Here is a 20,119-nt window from a genome sequence, read left to right as displayed (position 1 = left end):
GCAGGAAATTCAGTGAAGCACTCTCCTTTGCTCCTTGTCAAATCACACGCTTTGATTTCTTGAAACAAAGAAGAGAGGAGAATTATATATATATATATTAGTTTAGGCTCCGTTTGTTATCTAACTCATGCTTCTGTTTTTTAGAATAAAAAACACATGAAATAATGTCTTTGAATCTGTTTTTCTAACCCGAAAAATAAAAGCATTAGCTTAGACAAATGAACTCCTAGCTCCTAGGCACTAGGGGAGTGCATTGCACCGTGTTTTTCTAATTTTTTTAATGATTGTGTTTTATAATATTTTAAATTAATATTTTTTGGTTATTTTGATATGTTAGTATAAAAATATAAAAAAATATTTTAATATAATTTTAAATAAAATATATTTAAAAATACACTCTATACTATAATCTCAAGTCATTAGTTTTGTCACCGAAATTGAGGTTGAATTGATGATGATTGGCATTATTGTCTTTCAAGGTTCAAAAAAGTCCTTCAACTTTAAAGGATGTTGAAATAGCTCTAAATGTCTTTTTCAATTTTCAACATCTCTCCTTACCTTTTTTTTTTTTTTTAATGAATGCCCTACGTTCATGGCCAAATTATAGCCTCGAGTTTTACAATAATTCAACTTGTAAACAGACCTATCCTAAAATGTTATAAATATGTGCATCAATACTCATGTAAATAACATTCAACATAGATGCATTATATATAATTATTTTTTAAAATATTTTTTATTTTAAAATATATTTTTTATATTAACATGTTAAAATGATCTTGAAATATTTAAAAAATTAAATAAAACAAATAACTTTTAAAATTTAGTTAGGAAAACAATGTCAAACGAGGCTATGAAAAATATGATTGGAGGTTATGATAAGATTATTAAAAACAATTTAATTTTCAGTCCATTTATTTTAAATTTTCTTTGTCTTTAGAATAATCTTTTTGCAACAATTTGTTGGTCTTGTATATTCATTTTCCTTTCTGTCTGTCGTAGGAGAGGTATTTATCATCAACCTAAAAAAAATACAAAATGTTTTTGAGAAAACTAGAAGGAAAGAAAAGAAAAGACAATCATTTAGTGATTTTTTAAAATATATAGGAAAATATGAGATAAATTATTGAAGCGAACTTGTTAACCTTGAAGGATTATTATAGAATGAATTGGCTTTTTTTTTTTAAATTAACTCATATGTGTTTTTCAAAAGAAATATGGGTTTAGCTCCTAATATATCACCATACTATCAATCAAGTTTCAAACCTTTTGATTTTATTAATCTTGCCCCAAATGTATTGGATTTTAGACAACGTTGTCCTTTATTCTATCTATTATTGGTGATAGTTAAATATATCCTTTAATTTTTACGTGTTTATTAAATAATTCAATCCAAGAAACTAAAATAAAGTCTCAATTAATATGTCCTAAACGATAAGCGAATTGAAGTCTTTTCTTATTTTCTTTCACTTTGCTAATTTGTATAAAATGAAAAATCATTGTGATTTGACACCAAAATTCTTTACCATGGCACATTGGAGTTTATTTTAGAGTTTTAAATGGAAAAATTTAAATATAATTCAGATAAAATATTTAATTGTAATAAAAAAATAACAATGAATCGAGGAGTAATATTATCTAACTATCATTATATTTATAATAAAATTGATAAATTAAAAAGTGAATCTAAAAAATGAATCGAAGAGTAATAAAAATTAACTTATGACATGATTGATTCGTTTAAAATTCGAATGGGATTTACTTTAATTTTTTAAAATAATATTATTTTATTTTTTATATTAAAATAATAATTTTAAAATTGATTAAAGTGAATTTAAATTAATCCATCTAACCTATCTCTAAAATTCCGAGTTGGGTTATTAACCAAGCTGGCTTCTATGGTCCAGTGTTTTTTTGAAATAGAAAATTCAAGATTGCCATGTTGCCTTGCAAAAATATGGTCAAGACATAAGAATGGCAAGTGTCGAAGATTTAAAATTGACCGTGCGAGTTAATTATGGATCGCACCTGTGTTATCTACAAGTCAACTTAACTAGCAGCTGTGATATCCACATGTATAATTAATAGTTATTTTTTATATACTCGGAAAATAAATAATTGGAATCTAACAGGAAACTTTCCTTTTTACTTTTTACTTATTTCATTTGATTTTCCTTATAACCAATTCTGGCTCAAGCACTTACTCGTATTTTCTTGCCACGTGTTCCTCGTATCCAGCATCGTGATCTCGGGGCCCCTTTCCTTGTACACTAAAAAATACAATTAATTACCATATAAATAATCGTAATCAGTAATTCTCTAAAAAATATAAAAGGTAACAAGCTGTAATATTGAAATAAAAATATCGGTAAAACACGGATTGTGAAATAGATTTTCTCTTTAAAATTCATTAAGATAATTTTTTTATTAGCATATTAAAGCCATTACAAATTTATTTTAATATTTTTTGAAAATATAAACATTTTAAAAAAATATATACAGGCATTTACAAACATGCCCTTCAAATGGGCTACTTGCAATGTACAATAATTTTGAAGACACGATATGATTTTATTTTATTTTATTTATTTTGTTTGGAGAAAAATGCCATTCCACCACACCATCCCATTTATGAATTAGGGCAATTCAAATCGTACAGAATATGACATAAAGTACTGAATTTAGTGTTTTTTTTTTGTTGGAAAATAACTATCGATTAATAAAACGATATCAATCCTCATTAAGATTCAAATGACCTCATGATTAGGTCTAAATCTTCTATTCCACATTCTCATCCACCCAGCCGTTTTTTTTTTTAAAAAAAATACAAAATTATTTGCCTTTATATATAAGTATAATTTCTCTTTTTCTATATATAAAAATAATTATGTGCTTTTAACTTGGAAAAAATACTAAATTTATATTTTTTAATATTTCATGATAATTTTAATATATTGATATAAAAAAAAATATTTATTTTAATATATTTTAAATTAAAAAGTTATTTTAAAAACACCATATATCACAATCTCTCAAATACCTATGAATTGATTTGGGGGATTATACATTTCTTTGGAGTTTAATGTCACTAAATTCAAAGTTAAAATATAAAAAATATTAATTTAATAAAAACTGGTTGATTTAGATATGTTTTTTAATAAGATTAATTTTTTTAATAAAAATATTATTTTTAAAAAAATTGACCGATCAAAATACTTTTACTCTTACAAGTCAGTAGTTATCAGATTGGGATTCGGATCACGCAAAATCACAAATGCACAGTGACACGGGAATTTGCCTTTGCCACCTAAAAAAAGTGATCTGGAAATAGCAAAAAGGAGTGGAAATAACAATTTGTTTGAGAAGTTTAAACTGCGACCCCGTCCCGCTCACGCAGCAGTTATCACTCTCTCCTAATTAATCATATCACCAAACAAACACCGCACAAAACCTCACTCTCTCGCTCGCTCACTCTCTTTAAAAACAAAAACCTGTCCCCCCCCCCCCCCCCCCCCCCTCCTTTTCCTTCTTTCTTTTCCGAGAGAGCTCTCTAGAGACCATCACCTTTAGGTCTCCTTGGAGCTCCCAAGCACATGGTAGACTCTCTCATCCTTCTCTCTCTCTGTTTCTTCTCTGTTTTTTTTTCTTAAGCTCTACACACCACCAGTGATGGACACGTTGCTGTTGGATCGATAAGAGCTACATATTTTCTTTCTCCGAAACTACACGGCGTTTCGTGTTTGTCCCTGTAGATCTGTGAGGCATACTCTAATTCCAACCATTTTTGCGTTTTACTGCTTCGTTTCTCTAAAAACGACTCTGTTTTGAAATTTTCTGGATTTTTGAAACTCATTGTTGTTTTTTCTTTGTGCGTTTGCGATTTTCTCGATTTTTGAGCGGCTTTGTTGAGAAATTTGTGCTTAGGAAAGATAATTTGAAGCGTTTGTGTTTTATATATATATATTGAGTTTTGAGGCATTTGATGCTGTAATGGATTAAGTTTTAATAGGATAAGAGTTTTTTTCTCACTTAATTTGGTTTTATTATCTTTCTTTTGTGTTGTCAATGCTAAGATCTTTTAATAAACAGTAGATCTTAGCTCAATATTTTGAAATGTGTCTGTTTGGTTACAGTGAAAATGCGTGAATAAGAAAATATCGTATTTATTCGGTTTTTACAGCTACCTGATGGGGGTTAAAACCGTAGCAAAAAAATTTTTTTGCTTGTATCTGTTCATAAGCTAATGGAAGGTAAGTTTAAGGACATTATGTTAAAACTTTTGAGCGAGGTTGAATTCACCTAGTCGATGGGCCATGGAGTAATGCTATTCGTGCCGAAATATTCAGTTGGTGTTACGGTTGTTGGTGCCTTGCAGGGCTGCCTGGTTGAATCCAAGCCGTCAGTGGTTGATATTATCCGGAGATGGATATTTCGGGACAAATAACATTAATCTTAATCTAAGTTGTGAGAATGAGTTCAAACTTATAGAATTTTGATTGATTTTTTTTATCCGAAAATTGGTGTAAATGTACGAAACATTTTGAAGCGTAATAGTGCGGATACGTAGATTTCTTTATGACTATCGTGTGAACTTTTGGAGAAAGAATTAAGGAAGAAGAGAGTACCGTAACTTGAAACGGATTTTTGGTTGAGTTTATATGCCTGAAATTAGATTTCTTTTGACAAGAACTTTTGTCAACTTGAAATGAAACTATTTACAGGTTTCTCCATGAGGTTTGAAACAGTACCATTTCCTTTGGACAATGCACCTAAGCCTGGATATATAATCTCAAAATAAGCATGAATTTGTTCCACATTCGATGTCTATGAAACATTTAACCATTTTGAGCTGAAAGTGCAATTCAAGCGGACTTGTTCTGTGAATACGAGCTTATACAAGTTTTGCAAGTTTTTTCTTAATATCTCAGATCATAGTAGCGTTAACCTGTTTATATTTCATTCCTTTGATTGTTCTATGGTGTTGTCCTTGCTTTTTTGTGATCTTGAACCCTAGATTTTCGACAAAAAGATTTTATTACTGGCTATTAAATCCGGTGCCCTCTGCTATGATTACTTATGCTCAACTTAATATATGATCTTGCAGCATTATGGCCAAATTTTTGCTATGTTGATCAATGTGCTTTTATTTTTTACCTGCTTTTGGAATTTGCTTCTTATCTGACATCAAACTGTCATTGGAATTTCAGGTTCAATGAATAGCATTTCAGTTTGAAATCACGTATTGCGCTTCCACGAAGCAAGCAAAGATGAACAAAGAAAATGCAACTGCTGCCAAACTTGAAGAGCCCGCTACTCGAATTACACGGGCACGTGCTAAAGCCTTGGGGGCTTCGGTAGGAATATATCCTGCCTCAAAACCCTCCTTCAAGCAGGAGCAGAGGCATCCTCTTAGAGCAAAGACCAAAAGAGCAGCATCAGATGAGAATAAATCTGCTTCGACATCGATTGCTGGCTTTAAGCATAAGAGAAGGGCAGTGCTTAAAGATGTGAGCAACATCCTTTGTGAGAATTGTCATCAAAACTGCATCCATGCAACTAAACAACATGTATGCAATTCTCTTGCATGTTTCTCAGTGTTCAAAATTTGTAATTATAGCATAAATTTGTTTACTATATGACATTTGGGTAGGGAATTTACTTTCATCTGTAGTTATTCACTAGTTGCAATTTTTTTTTTTTTGAAACTCACTAAGTGAAAGACTATTCTCTGCTGACATGGCTGGTTGACAGACTAGTAAACTAGCTAGAAAATGTCCTCCGAAAACAAATGCAGAGGTGGCTGCTCGTATCTCTATGAAAATTTCACCGGTTCAGGAGGATGTAAAAGAAAAGTTAGCTGAAGAGCTGTCAAAAATAAGAATGGGAGAAGCACAAAATTTTACTTCACCAGCAAAGTTAGAAGTAAAACAAGATAGTTCGTGTCATGGCACAGGAGAAGGTGGTGTAGCAGATCCGATGCTTCTAATACCATTTTCCACAAAATTTTCTGGAGTTGAAAGCCCTCTAAAGAAAGGTCAGTGTTGTATTATGATTTGGGTATAAGCATTGTCCTCAATCATCTACCAAAATAAAACCAACCAGTTATATGACATCATTTATGGTTCAATTAACCAAAAAGCGACTTTATTTTCAATTCATTAATATGGAGTTGAATTTATTTTTAAGATGCAATTGTTGATGTCTAAAGGTGATTGAATAGCTTTTCTTTTTTGGGACATTGCTGTTATAATACTTAGTAGATTACCCATATTTAAACATTTTTAGTTGAATTTGTGCAGAAGTAAACGAGATTTCAAAAAAACTGGATGCCTCAAGTGGTGCGAGCGTAGTGGATATTGATTTAAACATAAAAGACCCTCAGTTCTGCAGCTTGTATGCCCCTCATATATATAACAATATACGTGTGAAGGAGGTTTGTGCAGCAGTTGTTACCTCTAGAAGCATTTGAAATAATTTATCATGAACTTTTATATCCAGAAACTGCTATCTCACATCACAGATATTGTTGTTATTTGATCAATCTTAATGTGAAATTAAAGCTGTTCGTTCTATGGATGAAAACTATCATCCCTACTGAGTACAACTTGGCATAATTTGATATGGTAGGATTCTTGTGAAAGCTATTATCCAATGCCAGTGTTCTCCATTTTGGTATTAAAGCAACATGAAGGCTTTTGTTTTTTTATAAGTACTTAGCAACAAACAACAGTTTCATTACTTGAGTTTTGAAATAAAGCTATCATCCAATGCCATTGTTCTCTATTTTGGTATTTAGGCAACATGAAGGCTTTCATTTTTTCAAGAAGTACTTAGCAACTAACAACAGTTTCATTACTTGAGTTTTGAAATAAGAATTTAACTTTAGCTGGGGCTTAAGAAAGGCAGAAATTGTAACTGGCATGTTCCTTGGCTATCATCACCATATTTGGTGCTAACTTTTTATATTTCTTGTACCCCAGCTTGACCTAAGACCTTCAGTTGATTACATGGAAAAGTTGCAGCGTGATATCAATCCAGGAATGCGAGGAATTCTGATTGACTGGCTTGTGGAGGTTAGTATAGTCAGTTATATAGATTTAATAATAAGAGTTGTCGCAGGCATATGCTTTAAAATACATGCAGCATATTTACTTTTTCAAAAGATAATGGAAAGAGATGCCTCTGTTCATAGAAAGTGAGAATATACTAATTTCCAGTTTTTCTTCTCTACTAAAATGGATACTTCTTTTAACTCTGTTAAATTGGCAGGTACCTTGTTAACTTTGAAGGTCTCATTTTGCCTTAGAATTTGTCCTTTCAAATAATAGAGAATATATTCGTCTTTGCCTAGAAGATCAGTCAGTTGCATTTTCGCTCATTGTTTCAAGTTTCCATGTAGTTAATCACTCCTGCAGCAATCATAAATCAAAACAAATTGATTTGATGGTTCCTTTTCCTTTTCCACGTTTGCCATCTCTGTTCTTTTGGTTGTTTCCAAACTTTATGTTCTTTTTCCCAAGATAGAAAGTTTAAGACCAAAGAAAATATGGGCTTATTGTGGGGGAACACCTTAAATTTTATCTTTTAAGACTTCATTTCACTATGAACACCTCAAGTATTTTCTAGCTTCCATATTTTTATTGAATGCATGTTTTTTTTTTTTTTTGTTGGGCATAGAACTCCTAAATAATTATAAAAACTCGACTTGTTAGGATTTTAGACGGAGACAGAATCCTGATCTTGAAATGACAAGAAGTTGAAACGTTAGTATCCCAGTCGCTTTATTTCTTAAGAACACCTCAATACTTGAGTGATATTTAGGTCCCTTTCTTAGTATTAATGTTGAATGCGTATACTATTGATAATCTCTATGACCTTTTTCAGGTTTCTGAAGAATATACATTGGTTCCAGATACTCTTTACCTCACTGTCAATCTCATTGATCGATTCCTTTCACAGAAATGTATTGAAAAACAAAGACTCCAACTGCTTGGTGTTACTTGCATGTTAATTGCCTCGTAAGTTTATGTTTGCTTGACATTTAGATAGGATACGCTGCTTTTCCACAGTGTGAGTTGAACAAGTCAGTGTGAAAATGATGATGGGTGGTGACTAAATCCTTAAAGCTTAAATGACTTAGTTTGGATATTATGGCACACAATTCATTATCGTTTTGATTTTATTCTTGCAAACATTTGATAAAGCATTACTCAGAAACCATACGATGCTATGTTTGATGCGTTAGATATGCTCTGCATCTCTCTTTATTCATATGAGTCGAGGTTTATGTATTAGAAACAGCTTGAATGCATTCACAGTAAGAATTGCATGTCATGTGTATTTTCCCACTTTAGTCATTGATTCCATTATGAACTTTTCATTTATGATGGCAGTAAGTATGAAGAAATTATTCCGCCAAGAGTGGAAGGGTTTTGCTTCATCACTGACAATACTTACACAAGAGGAGAGGTATGCTCCCTGGAATCCAAACATCATTATGAATTGGGCTCCATATTTTTATGCTTCGTCATTCACTTCTCAATCTTATTAGTCCCGGCGACATATTAGTCAGCCTTGTCTTGGTATTCCCATGGCTGTGCACTTCAAATTATGCAAGTCTCACAGTCTAATGAATGGTATGGCTGAGAGGTAGTTCCCAAGAGCATCTTAGCATTTAAGCACCTAACTGGCTGACCTGATCCAAATAACTGGAGTTACAGTTATTTTCTTCCTTACTATAACGTTATAAATTTTTTTCGAGAGAAAAAAAAATCTTTTTGGTGACTGATTATAAACTACAGGATGGAGTCGATTGATTTATTTACCTCAATCTTTTCATATTCTAGGAAAATTTTGTTTGCCTTTACTTCAAAGCTTTGTCACTATGGAACTTGTCGATTCCAATTCTAAGAAAGATAAATTCAGCACTTTGTCCCTGCGCTAGAGCTTTAGCGAGCCTTGCTCTTGCTGAAATCGTTACTCTTCATTCTCCCTGTCAATGATTTCTTCCAAAAGCATTTGTGGAAAATAAACTACCGTTATCCGAGGTCTTTCTGTCAGCCAATTTGCATCTCCATTCTAATTCTGGTGCCTTTACTTATCATGCTGGTTTGTGATGCATTCTTAAAAACTATGCTTGATTCCTCCCTTGAAATAGAGTTTCAGTGGCGTGTGCTGATATACAAGGCTTCTAACACAATATTATGGCAGGTTTTGAAAATGGAGAGTCAGGTCCTGAATTTCTTGTACTTTCAGTTATCAGTTCCTACCACGAAAACATTCCTGAGGTGTAATATTGAACATCTTTTACCTATATGATACCGGTATGATGTCATCAATAACAAATTTACTCATCTTTCTTATTCCATTTTTTATTTTTCAGGAGATTCATTCAAGCAGCACAAGCTTCTAGCAAGGTATTTTAAAATGTTGGCCATTGTACATTGCATATTTTCTTGGAATTTAACGAAGCAGGAACTTATCTACTCAGACACCTGTAATTACTCTGATATAGGTTCCTTGTGTCGAGCTGGTGTTCTTGGCAAATTATTTGGCAGAGTTGACTCTTGTTGAGTACAACTTCCTAAAGTTCTTACCTTCCCTCATAGCTGCATCCGCTGTTTTTCTTGCCCGATGGACACTCGATCAGTTAGATCATCCATGGGTCTGCCCTTTTCTGCCTCTTTGAGTTTGATTTGAGTATTTATTCTTTTTTATTTCCCGTTCATTAAAGGAATGGCTGAAGAGGATGCTTCTGTGTACTTTTTTCAGAACTCAACTCTTGAGCACTACACTAGATACACAGCATCAGAACTGAAAACTACAGTACTTGCTCTGGAAGATTTGCAGCTTAACACCAATGGTTGTTGCCTAAATGCTATACGCGACAAATATAGACAACAGAAGGTAAAAAACACATACTATCTGGAGGGGTTTGAGCTGATAGTGTGTCCATGCTGTCTAATGCGCATAAGAATGAATGCTTTGCTAGTCCTTTCAATTCCCAAGTAGTGTATAGGCATGTTTTGGAATTATTTGAATCAAATCAACAAAGAGTTTTACTATTTTCAAAATTCACAAGGCAGTTTCTATGATTTTTCGTGTAGCGTGGTTTCGTAAAAATATTTTTTAATTGAAAATATTTCAAAGTAATGTTGTTTTAGAATTTTTTTTATTTCTGATATTAACATATCAAAAGTATTGAAAAGCATATAAAAAAAAGTATCAATTTGGTGTTTTTTTCAAGCGAAAAACACTTAAAGCAAGTTGAACGGCATCAGCAAACAGAGCTGTACTGCCTGCACAATTTTGAGTTTCACATTTCCAGTTCGTGTCATTCTCACAAATGGTTATCATTGTGACAGTTCAAATCTGTAGCAACGTTGACCTCAGTGCGACGAGTTTCATCGCTTTTCTGAAGACGAAGAAAAACTGGTCCTGCATTAACAAGCACAGCACTCTGATTCGACACTTTGAGGGTGATATTGATTCTAATCATAGAGTTTAATTCAATCAAAAGTTTGCATTTGTCAATCGTTGTTGTAACATCTAATCTTGTTCTGGTGCTTCCAGTCCAAAGTCAGTGTAATCAGTGGTCGGTAGCATAACACATTCGATGAGGTAATTTATATGCCTTGGGTGGAATAATTGCACAACTTCCTAGTCAATAGGAAGCTTTAACCGCACCTAGGTTATCCAATAGATTGCTAATTAGCAATGAGAAATGTAGTTATTTCAACGTCTGTTGTATTTAAACCTTGTGAATCACAGAAAAAAAAAACTACAAAAAAAAAAGGAAATAATAATTTTTCATATTGGAATATCTGTTTTGCACTCTGATTATTTTTTTATCAAAAAAATAAAAATCATGCTCTGGACTACTATGGTCTTGTATTTGCTTTTATTGAATGATTACAATGTGAACTTTCTTGACCCTCGTGTTATGAAGAAATTTAAGCTTTGAACCGTGAAGACGTCCTGTGAACACCGACGATGTTCTTCGACCATGGCAACGAGGTGGGAGGCAACAGAGGCCGGTGGTTCTTTTACTGCAAGGCAAGTAATGCAAAGAGGCTTGAGAATGGTGCCCACGCAGTAAAACAAGTGTTTGTCTCTGTGATCTAACTTATTTTTACTTTTCAAATTGTTTTTCAAAAATATATATAATCTACATGCTTATATAAAAAAAAATATATTTTTTATTTTATTTTTCTTGGAAAATTCAGTTATTCAATGTATCAGAAGGTTTTTTTTTTCTCTCTTTGTGGTGAGCACTGAGCAGAATGAGACGGTGGAGTAAATTAGATGACGGAAAATTGTATAAACCACTGCATGGTCATTCCTTCATAACCTTTACCAAGGAAGCAATGATTAATATTCCATACAGTAGAAAGAGAGAATACAGGATCAACACAAGTTACAATAACTGGCTGTCACAGGACTATCCAAAAAAGAATCCTACAACCCAAACTACTAGAACAACAACAACTTCCATTACATTTTCTTTTCGTCGATTTCCAACCACACCACCATCAATGGAGGAAATGAAAAGAACAGCAGCCCAGGATAACTAACACCGGTCTAAATATAGAACTTAACAGGCAATTGAGGTTGCCAGAGGAGTAACCAAAACAGCTGTGTTTCCGGTCATTGGCTTGAGACTGGCTGCATACTCCAGCCGATGCCATGCTTCCTTCCGCTGCTCAGCCAATAAGCTTAGCTTTTCTTCATCCTCCTTCAATTGATCAAGGCAGGCCAAGTACAATGCGTCGTCCATCTCGGAGAACATTTTTCTGATGTTTAGAGTTAAATTGAGCACTCCTGGGTTCCAGTGGTTATGAGCATTCTTCTCTAACGCTGGAAATATGATGGGCAGAATCACAAGCCTGTTGTGAGCAATCAAGTTGATGATTTGGTCATTGTTCCATAAGAAGAGGGCTCTTTCAGCCACCTGAAACAAAACAAACGGTGAAGATGAAACCAGGAATTTTTCTCAGCGCAGCAAATGATCATCATAACTCAAGAAGTTGTATCCATGGCTCAAAGTTTGGTGCAAGATGGCAAAGTTGAGGAACCATTATAGGACTATCCCATGACAGATCATGAAAGCACTGAAATAAACCAACTTCACAAAGAGTCCAAGTGAGGAGGGTTTCGAGGGGATCAGCAAGAAGCATGGCAATATTCAAAGCCATGTTCTGCTTTCGAAAAAAGGGAGAGAGCTCAACTAAAAATTTCGTATTCGATGAGGCACTCAGCCACAGAAACAATCAAGGTGAGACAACTAAAAAAACCAGTTCTCTGGTCTCCAGCAAAACAAACTAAATCCTCGGGACTGGGTATTTCCACTTCTGAAGCACATTCCCCAACCAAAGTACATAGCTTAGCTTTAGACCCAATACACTGGCTAATGAACAAGGATAGGAAAAGGAGGAATTTCCTCCTTAGAAATTTGAAGATAACAAATGTGCCCCTGTACCCCCTCCTGACCTAAGCCAAATAAACTTCACGCGAGATAGCTCGATTCTCTTGCCCATTCAATTATAGCTTAAACAATGTTAGAAAAAATCCTCCCAGGTGAAGACATAAAATTCTATTGGAAGAGGCTGCATGTTTGTAATTTCGCTCTAAATTAAGTCTGAGTGAAAAAATTAAAGTATCAAAGTAGCCACTACCAGTCTTATGATGCCTATTAGAGATTTATACATGACCGATCAAAGTAAACAGAGGAAGGGCTGCTAAAACCAAAAAGAAAAGGTCCATTGTTATGGAATGCGGAGGAGATATTGCTCTTGAAACACTTATGCTTGGTTTGGGGAGTTCAAAGAAGATTTGGGAAACCAAAACATGAAGGAAAATGGCTGTCCTTATCTTCGAGTGTGCGGAATGAAAAGAGAAAAAGCTACTTTCCTTTTTGGGAAAGTAAATAGAGGGAAGGTAAATGCTGGGATTATATTTTCTATAACATCCTTTGCTTTTCATGTGATCAGAGTATTGTACTTAGAATCAAGAGTAAATTTGTCAATTTATACTTTGAACAAAATTTTCCACTCATCCTCTCCCTAAATGGGGCAGAGTGGATTTAATGGGCCCAATGGGGAAAGTTTTCTCCTCGTTTAACTGTTCCATTTTCTTCCATCTCCCAAACAAAGGAGTGAGAAATTTTTTCCTCACTCCTTGTCCGGGAAGGAGGAAGAAAATAGAGGCAAGTGATTGATTGTGAGGAGAAACTTTTTCCTCATGGCCCACGAAACACATTTTCTCCAAAAGAGAGAGTGAAAGGAAATTTTTTTATTAAGTAAATTACTTCTTCAACATTGACTAAAAATTGCTAGTGAATATTTTCACCATATTTATTTGGTTTCCAAACAAGGAAAAGTTACTTTCTTTCCATTATCTTTCCCTCTTATTTTCACTTCAAACAAACAAGAGAAAGAAAATACAATTTTTTTCCTTTTGCTTTGTATCTACTCACTCTCTATCCTACCCTGTTTCACTCCTGTACATGGCATTAGAAACTCAAATTGAGTCCAAAGCTTGCATTTCAAGAAACTCTCTATTCACAAGGAATTCAAACAAGATGCAGAGTATGTAATTTCTTATGAACTGAATGACATTGAAGCCCAAAAGGGAAGACTGAGTTAGCATTGCATTTGTTTATAATAGCACTCCACTTTTAATAGGGGGGATGGTAAGAAATGGAGAGAGAGAAGGAGAGTGCTATTGTAAATAGGAGTACTAATATCATCACTCTGAAGTACTGCCTCATCTCCCTAAAGAGCCCCGAGAAGCTCTGGGACGTGGAAAGCTTATGGTCGTTCTACTGTCATGCTGACCACAAACCCAATTCTAAAAATTCCAAAACTAAGATTTACTCAAATAATACTTGGTGCCATATCAAACACAAAATGAATTAGTATCTGAACCTGGTGCTGTATCCATAGGGTTCCTCACACTCATAGAACATGATAAAGTGAAAATTACATTCAGCATCTCATGGTCAAACCTCCTAAGCTAGCATAACAAATCATGCATGCATGCATGCATTATGACATCAACCCAGAAAAATCACAAATAGTAATCAATGCCAGATCAGGAGACATCTCCTGAAGCGTAGCAGTAGTCCACACTTCAAGAGTTCATTTCAGTTTTAACAGATTATGACATTTTAAAGCATTATATCACAGGAAAAAGAACCAGCAAACCATACTAAACCTCAAGGGCAGGGCAAATGGTAAGTACCTGGAAGTGGAAACTATTAATGCAGCATCCAATCCGCCAGAACAATGGAACCATGACCTTTTGGAACTCCACCATGCTAATTGCTTCCAGAATCTCTTCCAACTCACCCAGGAACATTACCTCCTTCTGGCTATTAGTTATTGGCCAGTATTTCAGTATCCCCTTTATTACCACACTGGCCAACCTGGGCTCCTTCTCAATAAATTGTAACACGCAATACGACAACTGCTGAAAGTAAACTCCCACGGACTTCGGCTTATGCAGAGGAATCAAGACCCTCCACAAGAAAATCTTGTGCTCCTCTTTCAAGGGCAAGGCAAACCCGCTAATAATACTCCCAAAAATCTCCAACAACTCCGCAATCCCATTATGCTTTTCGGTCTCAAACACAAACCGATAAAATATATTGCTCAGAGACTTTCGAATAAAAGGCCTGTGCACCATGAACTTCCCATAAGCCCTATGCAATATAGTCTTTAAACAATCCCTTTCTCTCGGATCCTCCGTGTCAAACAAATCAAGCAGTCTCAATATAAACGAATGGTCTATGTACTTCTTTGCAACTTTAGCATCTAAGCAAGTAGAATTGATAAATCTAAGCAACAAATCATACACAATTTGCAAGTGTGGCCATGCAGGATCGAACATTGGGTCATCGTTATCATCATTCTCGCCAACACTACTCGAATTGGACCTATAATACGGCGGAAACACCCTAAACAAATTAACAGCGCACATTCTACACATAGCTAAAATGGCAGGTTCACTAAATCTCATAGCCCCAGAAGCCACAAAATCAACTAGTTCGAGTAAAGTTTGCCTCTTCACATCCTTTTCAAGCGTGTTCTTACTTGGGTCGCTGAAATCAAAAGTTACACAGCAAAGGCTTACTTTGCTCACAAAGAGATTCATCTTCTCTGCATTAGGCACATCTTTGAAGGGCACAAGTGGCTCAATCCCAGCAACCACACTAGCTGGAAACACAACAGAAGAAGTTCTTTTCGGGCCACTGGATGATTTCCCCAGGCCTGCAGTTGAGCCATTGGATCTCTGCTGCGTTAATGGCGATTCAGGCCGAGTAGACTCAGCTGAGTCAGTTTTTGAAGATTTTTTTGGCAGCTTACTTAAGATTTGCCTCAACATTATAAAAATAAACTTTAAGCCAAGCAACAAAAAATCCTAACAAATTCGCTACCACAGCACGGCCATTGAAGGGTATGTTTTGTAAATAAGTAGATTTACAAAGAAAGGCTAGTATTTCAACTAGATTTTGGTCATGGATCAAAAGGGTTTTGAGAGAATGTGAGTAGATCCATTTCTAAAGCTTTGAGGGTTGTTATTAAGAGGTTAAAAGTTGGAAACTTTAAGGTATATTTTTAGTGAAAGGTCAGATCTTGGCAAATAAAAACAAAACTGGGTTTTTGAGTAAATCAAAGAATGATCGCATTCATTGATGATTTACCTCGTTTTTAGAGAGATTCATGTAACGATGATAGCTGCAGACATGAAATGTGAGGCTTTAGTGGAGAGAGAGATCTAAAGGAAGGAAGTGCCTTGTGTTGGTCGATGATGTTAATGTCTGGTCTCTTTTCTCTTTTCGAGAGTGAAAGCAAAATAAACAACAGGCGGTGCTATGGTTTTCAATTATTTTGGTGGAGAGTTCGTTCCCTTTCTCCTTTTGTTTTTTTTTTTTTAAAAAAAAGAATTCTCGGTTGATGAGAAAATTACGGCATTTTCTCGGAAAATGGAAGTGCTTTAAAGAAATTTAATAATTGGATCTGGATAGATTTTTCCACAAGATGGAGGTGTACGTGTGATTTTTGGACCGTTTGATTCCCTAGATTTATTTAGGATATTTGATTTGATTTTTGTTTCTGTCCATGTTTTTCACCTGAAGAGCCAGATTGTTTATTTTTTAAAAAACATTTTAAAAATTTTATTTTTTATTTTAAATTATTTTTATATTTTCAAATCATTTTAATACATTAATATTACAAAAATTAAAAATATATTTTTTAATATATCTAAATAAAAATAACAACTTAATCAAAAATATCAAACATCTTGTAAAGTGTATGATGCTGCTAACACAATTTTTGTCCGAAAAGGACAAGATTCTTGAGAATTCAGTCATGGTTCATACGGTGACGTCTTGTGGAAAAATCATAAGATTCAGTGGCTGTAATGAGATTCATTTGTGATCTGAAGCTGCTTAACTGCCCAGCTTGTCCACATCTACACATTAAGATTTCATGATTTAAGTATACAAAAATTAATTGAAAATATATTAATTGTTAAGAGTTATTATATATATATATAATAAAATTGAGATTAAATAGTGGTTTTAAAGATATAGTTATAGTTGCCTGTCTTGCAATTAAAGGCTTCATCATTGTGTCGACAAATCAACTTGATTCTATTATTATTTTTATCTTAAATAATATCATTGATTTTTAATCAGTCCAGTTTAAATCAAATTTATCAGATAAATCAAAATACAAATTAACATGTTAAGTTGTCTCAAGGATCAATCTAATCGGTGTAAAAAATATTCAAAATTAGTCAATTTCTACGTTAAAAATCATTATGGATAATCTTGAAATATAAAAATATCTTAATTATTAATATCTTTTTTAATTTTTTAGCTTGTTTAAGAGTGTGGTCTAAACGAGATATATAAAAATATAATTTTTATTTAAAATTATTTTTTATATTTTAAAATTATTTTGAAGTGTAGATATTATAAATAATTTTTAACAACTATATATTATTTTAATATATATTTTTAATGAAAATTATCATTATTACATTCTTAAATAAACTCTTAATCCAAACTCAGATTTGGATGCAGCCATGCAGGGTTCTATGCAAATTTGCTACGAGTTAGTTATCCTCTGTTCTAAAGCAAAATGGACTGTGAGGGGATGCTTTTTTTTTAGATTAACGTGGGTGTCTGGGCTAGCTTGCGCGCACCACGACTAATCCCACGGGCCCTGAAGTTAACGACCATGTAAGCCTCCAGTGGCCATCATAGTGAGGGGATGCTTTTGCTCCTATGGTTCATTGACTCTGCCCACTATAAAATTATGTTTTTTTAAAAAAACTTTAAATCACCAAGGAATTGACATCAAAATTATGTTGATGGTTTGGATTGATATTATTTTTGTTCAAGATTGGAGTCACTAAGATTGTTTTTGTACAAACCATACATTTAGGTGGTGTTATGCAGTTTGACTTATTTTTTAAATTATTTTTTATTTAAAAAATATTAAATTAATTTTTTTAACTTATTTTTATGATTTTGATATATTGATATTAATATTAAAAAAAACTATGAATAAGTTGATTTTCAATGCTGAAATCTCTAGCTATTTCTCAAATTAACAACAATCCACGTTACTTTCCCATTAATTTTATTTTAGGATCATTGTAAGAAACTCCCATCCTTTTATTTTGATTCCAGAGCATGGTTACGAAATGGGACATGAAGCTTGAAGCGGAAGGATACATGAGAGGACATGATTCCTGGGGCAATATTCGGCTCATCAATTTCAGAGCCTATTGATTCTAGCCACTATAATTATGTTCTTTTTATAAATAAACAAATAAAAGCCACTGAAAAAAATCGACATCAAGATCTTTAGCTAGTTCCGAGAAAAATGTTTAGAAAAACAATATAAGAAATGGTCCCCCAAGTTAAAAACCTTACGATTTTAGCTCCCAATTGCCACATTTTAGATTTGGTGCCCTTTTTAATGAACTCTATAATCACGAAGATCACCGTGTAAACACTTAGATCCAACCTCGAGCTCTTGATTTTCACCGTACAATTTCTTATTCAGTCGACTGGAGGTTTCCATTATTGCTTACGATTCCTTGTTTTCGATCATTTTACCTGCCCTCAATGGCCACGTGAAAGAAGTTCCTTCATGGTCATGAACCTAAAACTCATGGCAAGATTCAAGTCAAGTCAGGCAGTCAATTCATGAATAGTTTATTTACTCGGATTTATTTTATTATTTTTCAAAATAATATTATTTTGAATATTTTTTATATAAAAAACTTATAAAAACATTAATTTTTATGTAATTAAAAAATATTATTTTTATACAATTACAAAATATGGATAAATTCTCATGTAAATATTGATAAGTTATTAAAGTCACGTATTAATTTTTAAGTTATTTAAATTTAATCAGATTAATTCTCTAGATAATTTAAAAATAAATCCGACCTCGATAAAATATTAAATTAGACATCAAGCTTATCATCATATCATCAAATGTCATGTTTGTTTGTGCAATATAATTGTGATTTTTAAGATTTTTTTATTTTAAAATACTATTTTTAGTATTTTTATTATTTTAATATATTTTTAAATAAAAAAATAATATATAACATAATCCCTCGAACTTTTTCTAAAATACAAGCACATTATCGATGGTGTTTCATGTCAACTATGCGTGAAGGAAGCATGAATTCCATTCCATGACATGAACACGGACAAAAAAAAAACGAGTGTCTTGAAATTCAAAATTGGTGTGTGGGCCTAAAAAGCAACAAAAGGAAAAGGATAAGGGTAAAAGTGTAAAGTTGCGCATCAGGTCTCCAAATATTACCGCGTCAAAAAGGAACCAACGGCAAGGGACGATGACATGGCGCAGTGTTGGATACTTGGCTCTAAGTTCTTGACACGCAGCACCGGAGAGAAACCCTGTCCGGTGAATTGATACTGATTCGACAAAAACTTGTGAAATATTAATAAGGTAGCAATTATAAGATACGGCAAGTAAACGGCCAAAGTAACTTTCACACCTTATAGTTACACAAATGTTTCAATTTGATCCTTTGAACTTGAGAGTATCTCGGTACCAGCCTGAACATTGCCTTGTTAATCATGAATTCATTTTCACAATTTTAACCTATCCATTTTTCTAACGAGGTTTAAACAATATGTTTTTTGAATAGATAAATAGTGCTAAATATGCTATGAATTTTAATAGTTGTCACGACATGACAGCAAGACAAAGTGTCTATAATTTAATAATATCGAGTACCGTGTCAATCTTTAAAATTTATATAATAATAATTTTAATTTGTTTAGTGGAAGGTGAGTAACTTATTAGTTAATAAAAAAATATCTAATAAAAGATATTCATATCTTTAATATTATTTTATATTTTATATTAATTTTCTTGCTTTTAGATTTTTTGTTTAGATTATGCTCCTGGTTTTTTATTTTATATTAAAGTTTTCTTGCCTTTAGTTATTTAGTTTAATTGGTCGGTGAGTATGCTCTCGATGTTAATATACAGGGTTGAAATCTAATGAAAAACCACGAATAAATTGTCTTCTTGAAAATATTCAAATCTTGACGTGAACAACTAGCATCATGGACAGCCATATAAATTTAGTTTTCGTATGCTGAAATTATCCTAGAAATGGTCAAATCCAGAATATGTCGCATTTAATTTTCTTGTTTCCATTTAGAATAAATAAATATATATACACACGCAAGCTTTATTTACATGATACAACATTGACTATCCTTAATTTAACTATTAACTAAAACATTGCGGGGTTTTACTGTATTTTTTATATAAATTATTATTTATTAGAATGGTATTTTGTGTTATCTTGTTTTTTTTTTTGTTTTAATTAATATTTTTTATATGGTTATCGCACTCTTATAATATTAATTCTAGATTTAACGGATTAACTTGATTTGGCAAGTTAATCTAAATAATTTAATTCTTTTTTTCATAATTTTTTTATTTAATTGTTTATTATTGATTTGAATGTAAATTAAACTTTATTATTTGTTTTGTTTATTTTTCATTACATTGTCCTGGTCTAATTAACAATAAACTAAAAGAGA

At 33.0% G+C, this 20,119-nt stretch overlaps 2 protein-coding genes across 2 annotated transcripts; one reads left to right on the top strand and one right to left on the bottom strand.

The window, feature by feature from the left end:
• Positions 1 to 3,485: 3,485 nt before the first annotated feature.
• On the top strand, positions 3,486 to 10,822 carry LOC105122356 (cyclin-A2-2). The gene is made up of 12 exons (XM_011021430.1): positions 3,486 to 3,596; positions 5,208 to 5,567; positions 5,752 to 6,034; positions 6,300 to 6,433; positions 6,981 to 7,073; positions 7,885 to 8,018; positions 8,394 to 8,469; positions 9,211 to 9,287; positions 9,383 to 9,416; positions 9,515 to 9,664; positions 9,772 to 9,906; positions 10,365 to 10,822. Exons 2-12 carry the CDS (start codon positions 5,268 to 5,270, stop codon positions 10,416 to 10,418), a joined length of 1,470 nt encoding a protein of 489 aa, XP_011019732.1. The 5' UTR covers positions 3,486 to 3,596; positions 5,208 to 5,267; the 3' UTR covers positions 10,419 to 10,822.
• Positions 10,823 to 11,305: 483 nt separating this feature from the next.
• Positions 11,306 to 15,985, bottom strand: LOC105122355 (serine/threonine protein phosphatase 2A 57 kDa regulatory subunit B' iota isoform-like). Its single transcript, XM_011021429.1, has 2 exons — positions 14,242 to 15,985; positions 11,306 to 11,950 (listed from the first exon to the last, which is right to left on the bottom strand). The coding sequence occupies exons 1-2, from the start codon at positions 15,382 to 15,384 to the stop codon at positions 11,594 to 11,596; spliced, it is 1,500 nt and encodes a 499-aa protein (XP_011019731.1). The 5' UTR covers positions 15,385 to 15,985; the 3' UTR covers positions 11,306 to 11,593.
• Between the last annotated feature and the right edge of the window lie 4,134 nt (positions 15,986 to 20,119).

The sequence above is a fragment of the Populus euphratica genome, unplaced genomic scaffold (assembly GCF_000495115.2).
Source record: "Populus euphratica unplaced genomic scaffold, PopEup_1.0 scaffold19.1, whole genome shotgun sequence".
Taxonomy (NCBI): Eukaryota; Viridiplantae; Streptophyta; class Magnoliopsida; order Malpighiales; family Salicaceae; genus Populus; species Populus euphratica.
This window is presented reverse-complemented; position numbering and strand designations above follow the sequence as displayed.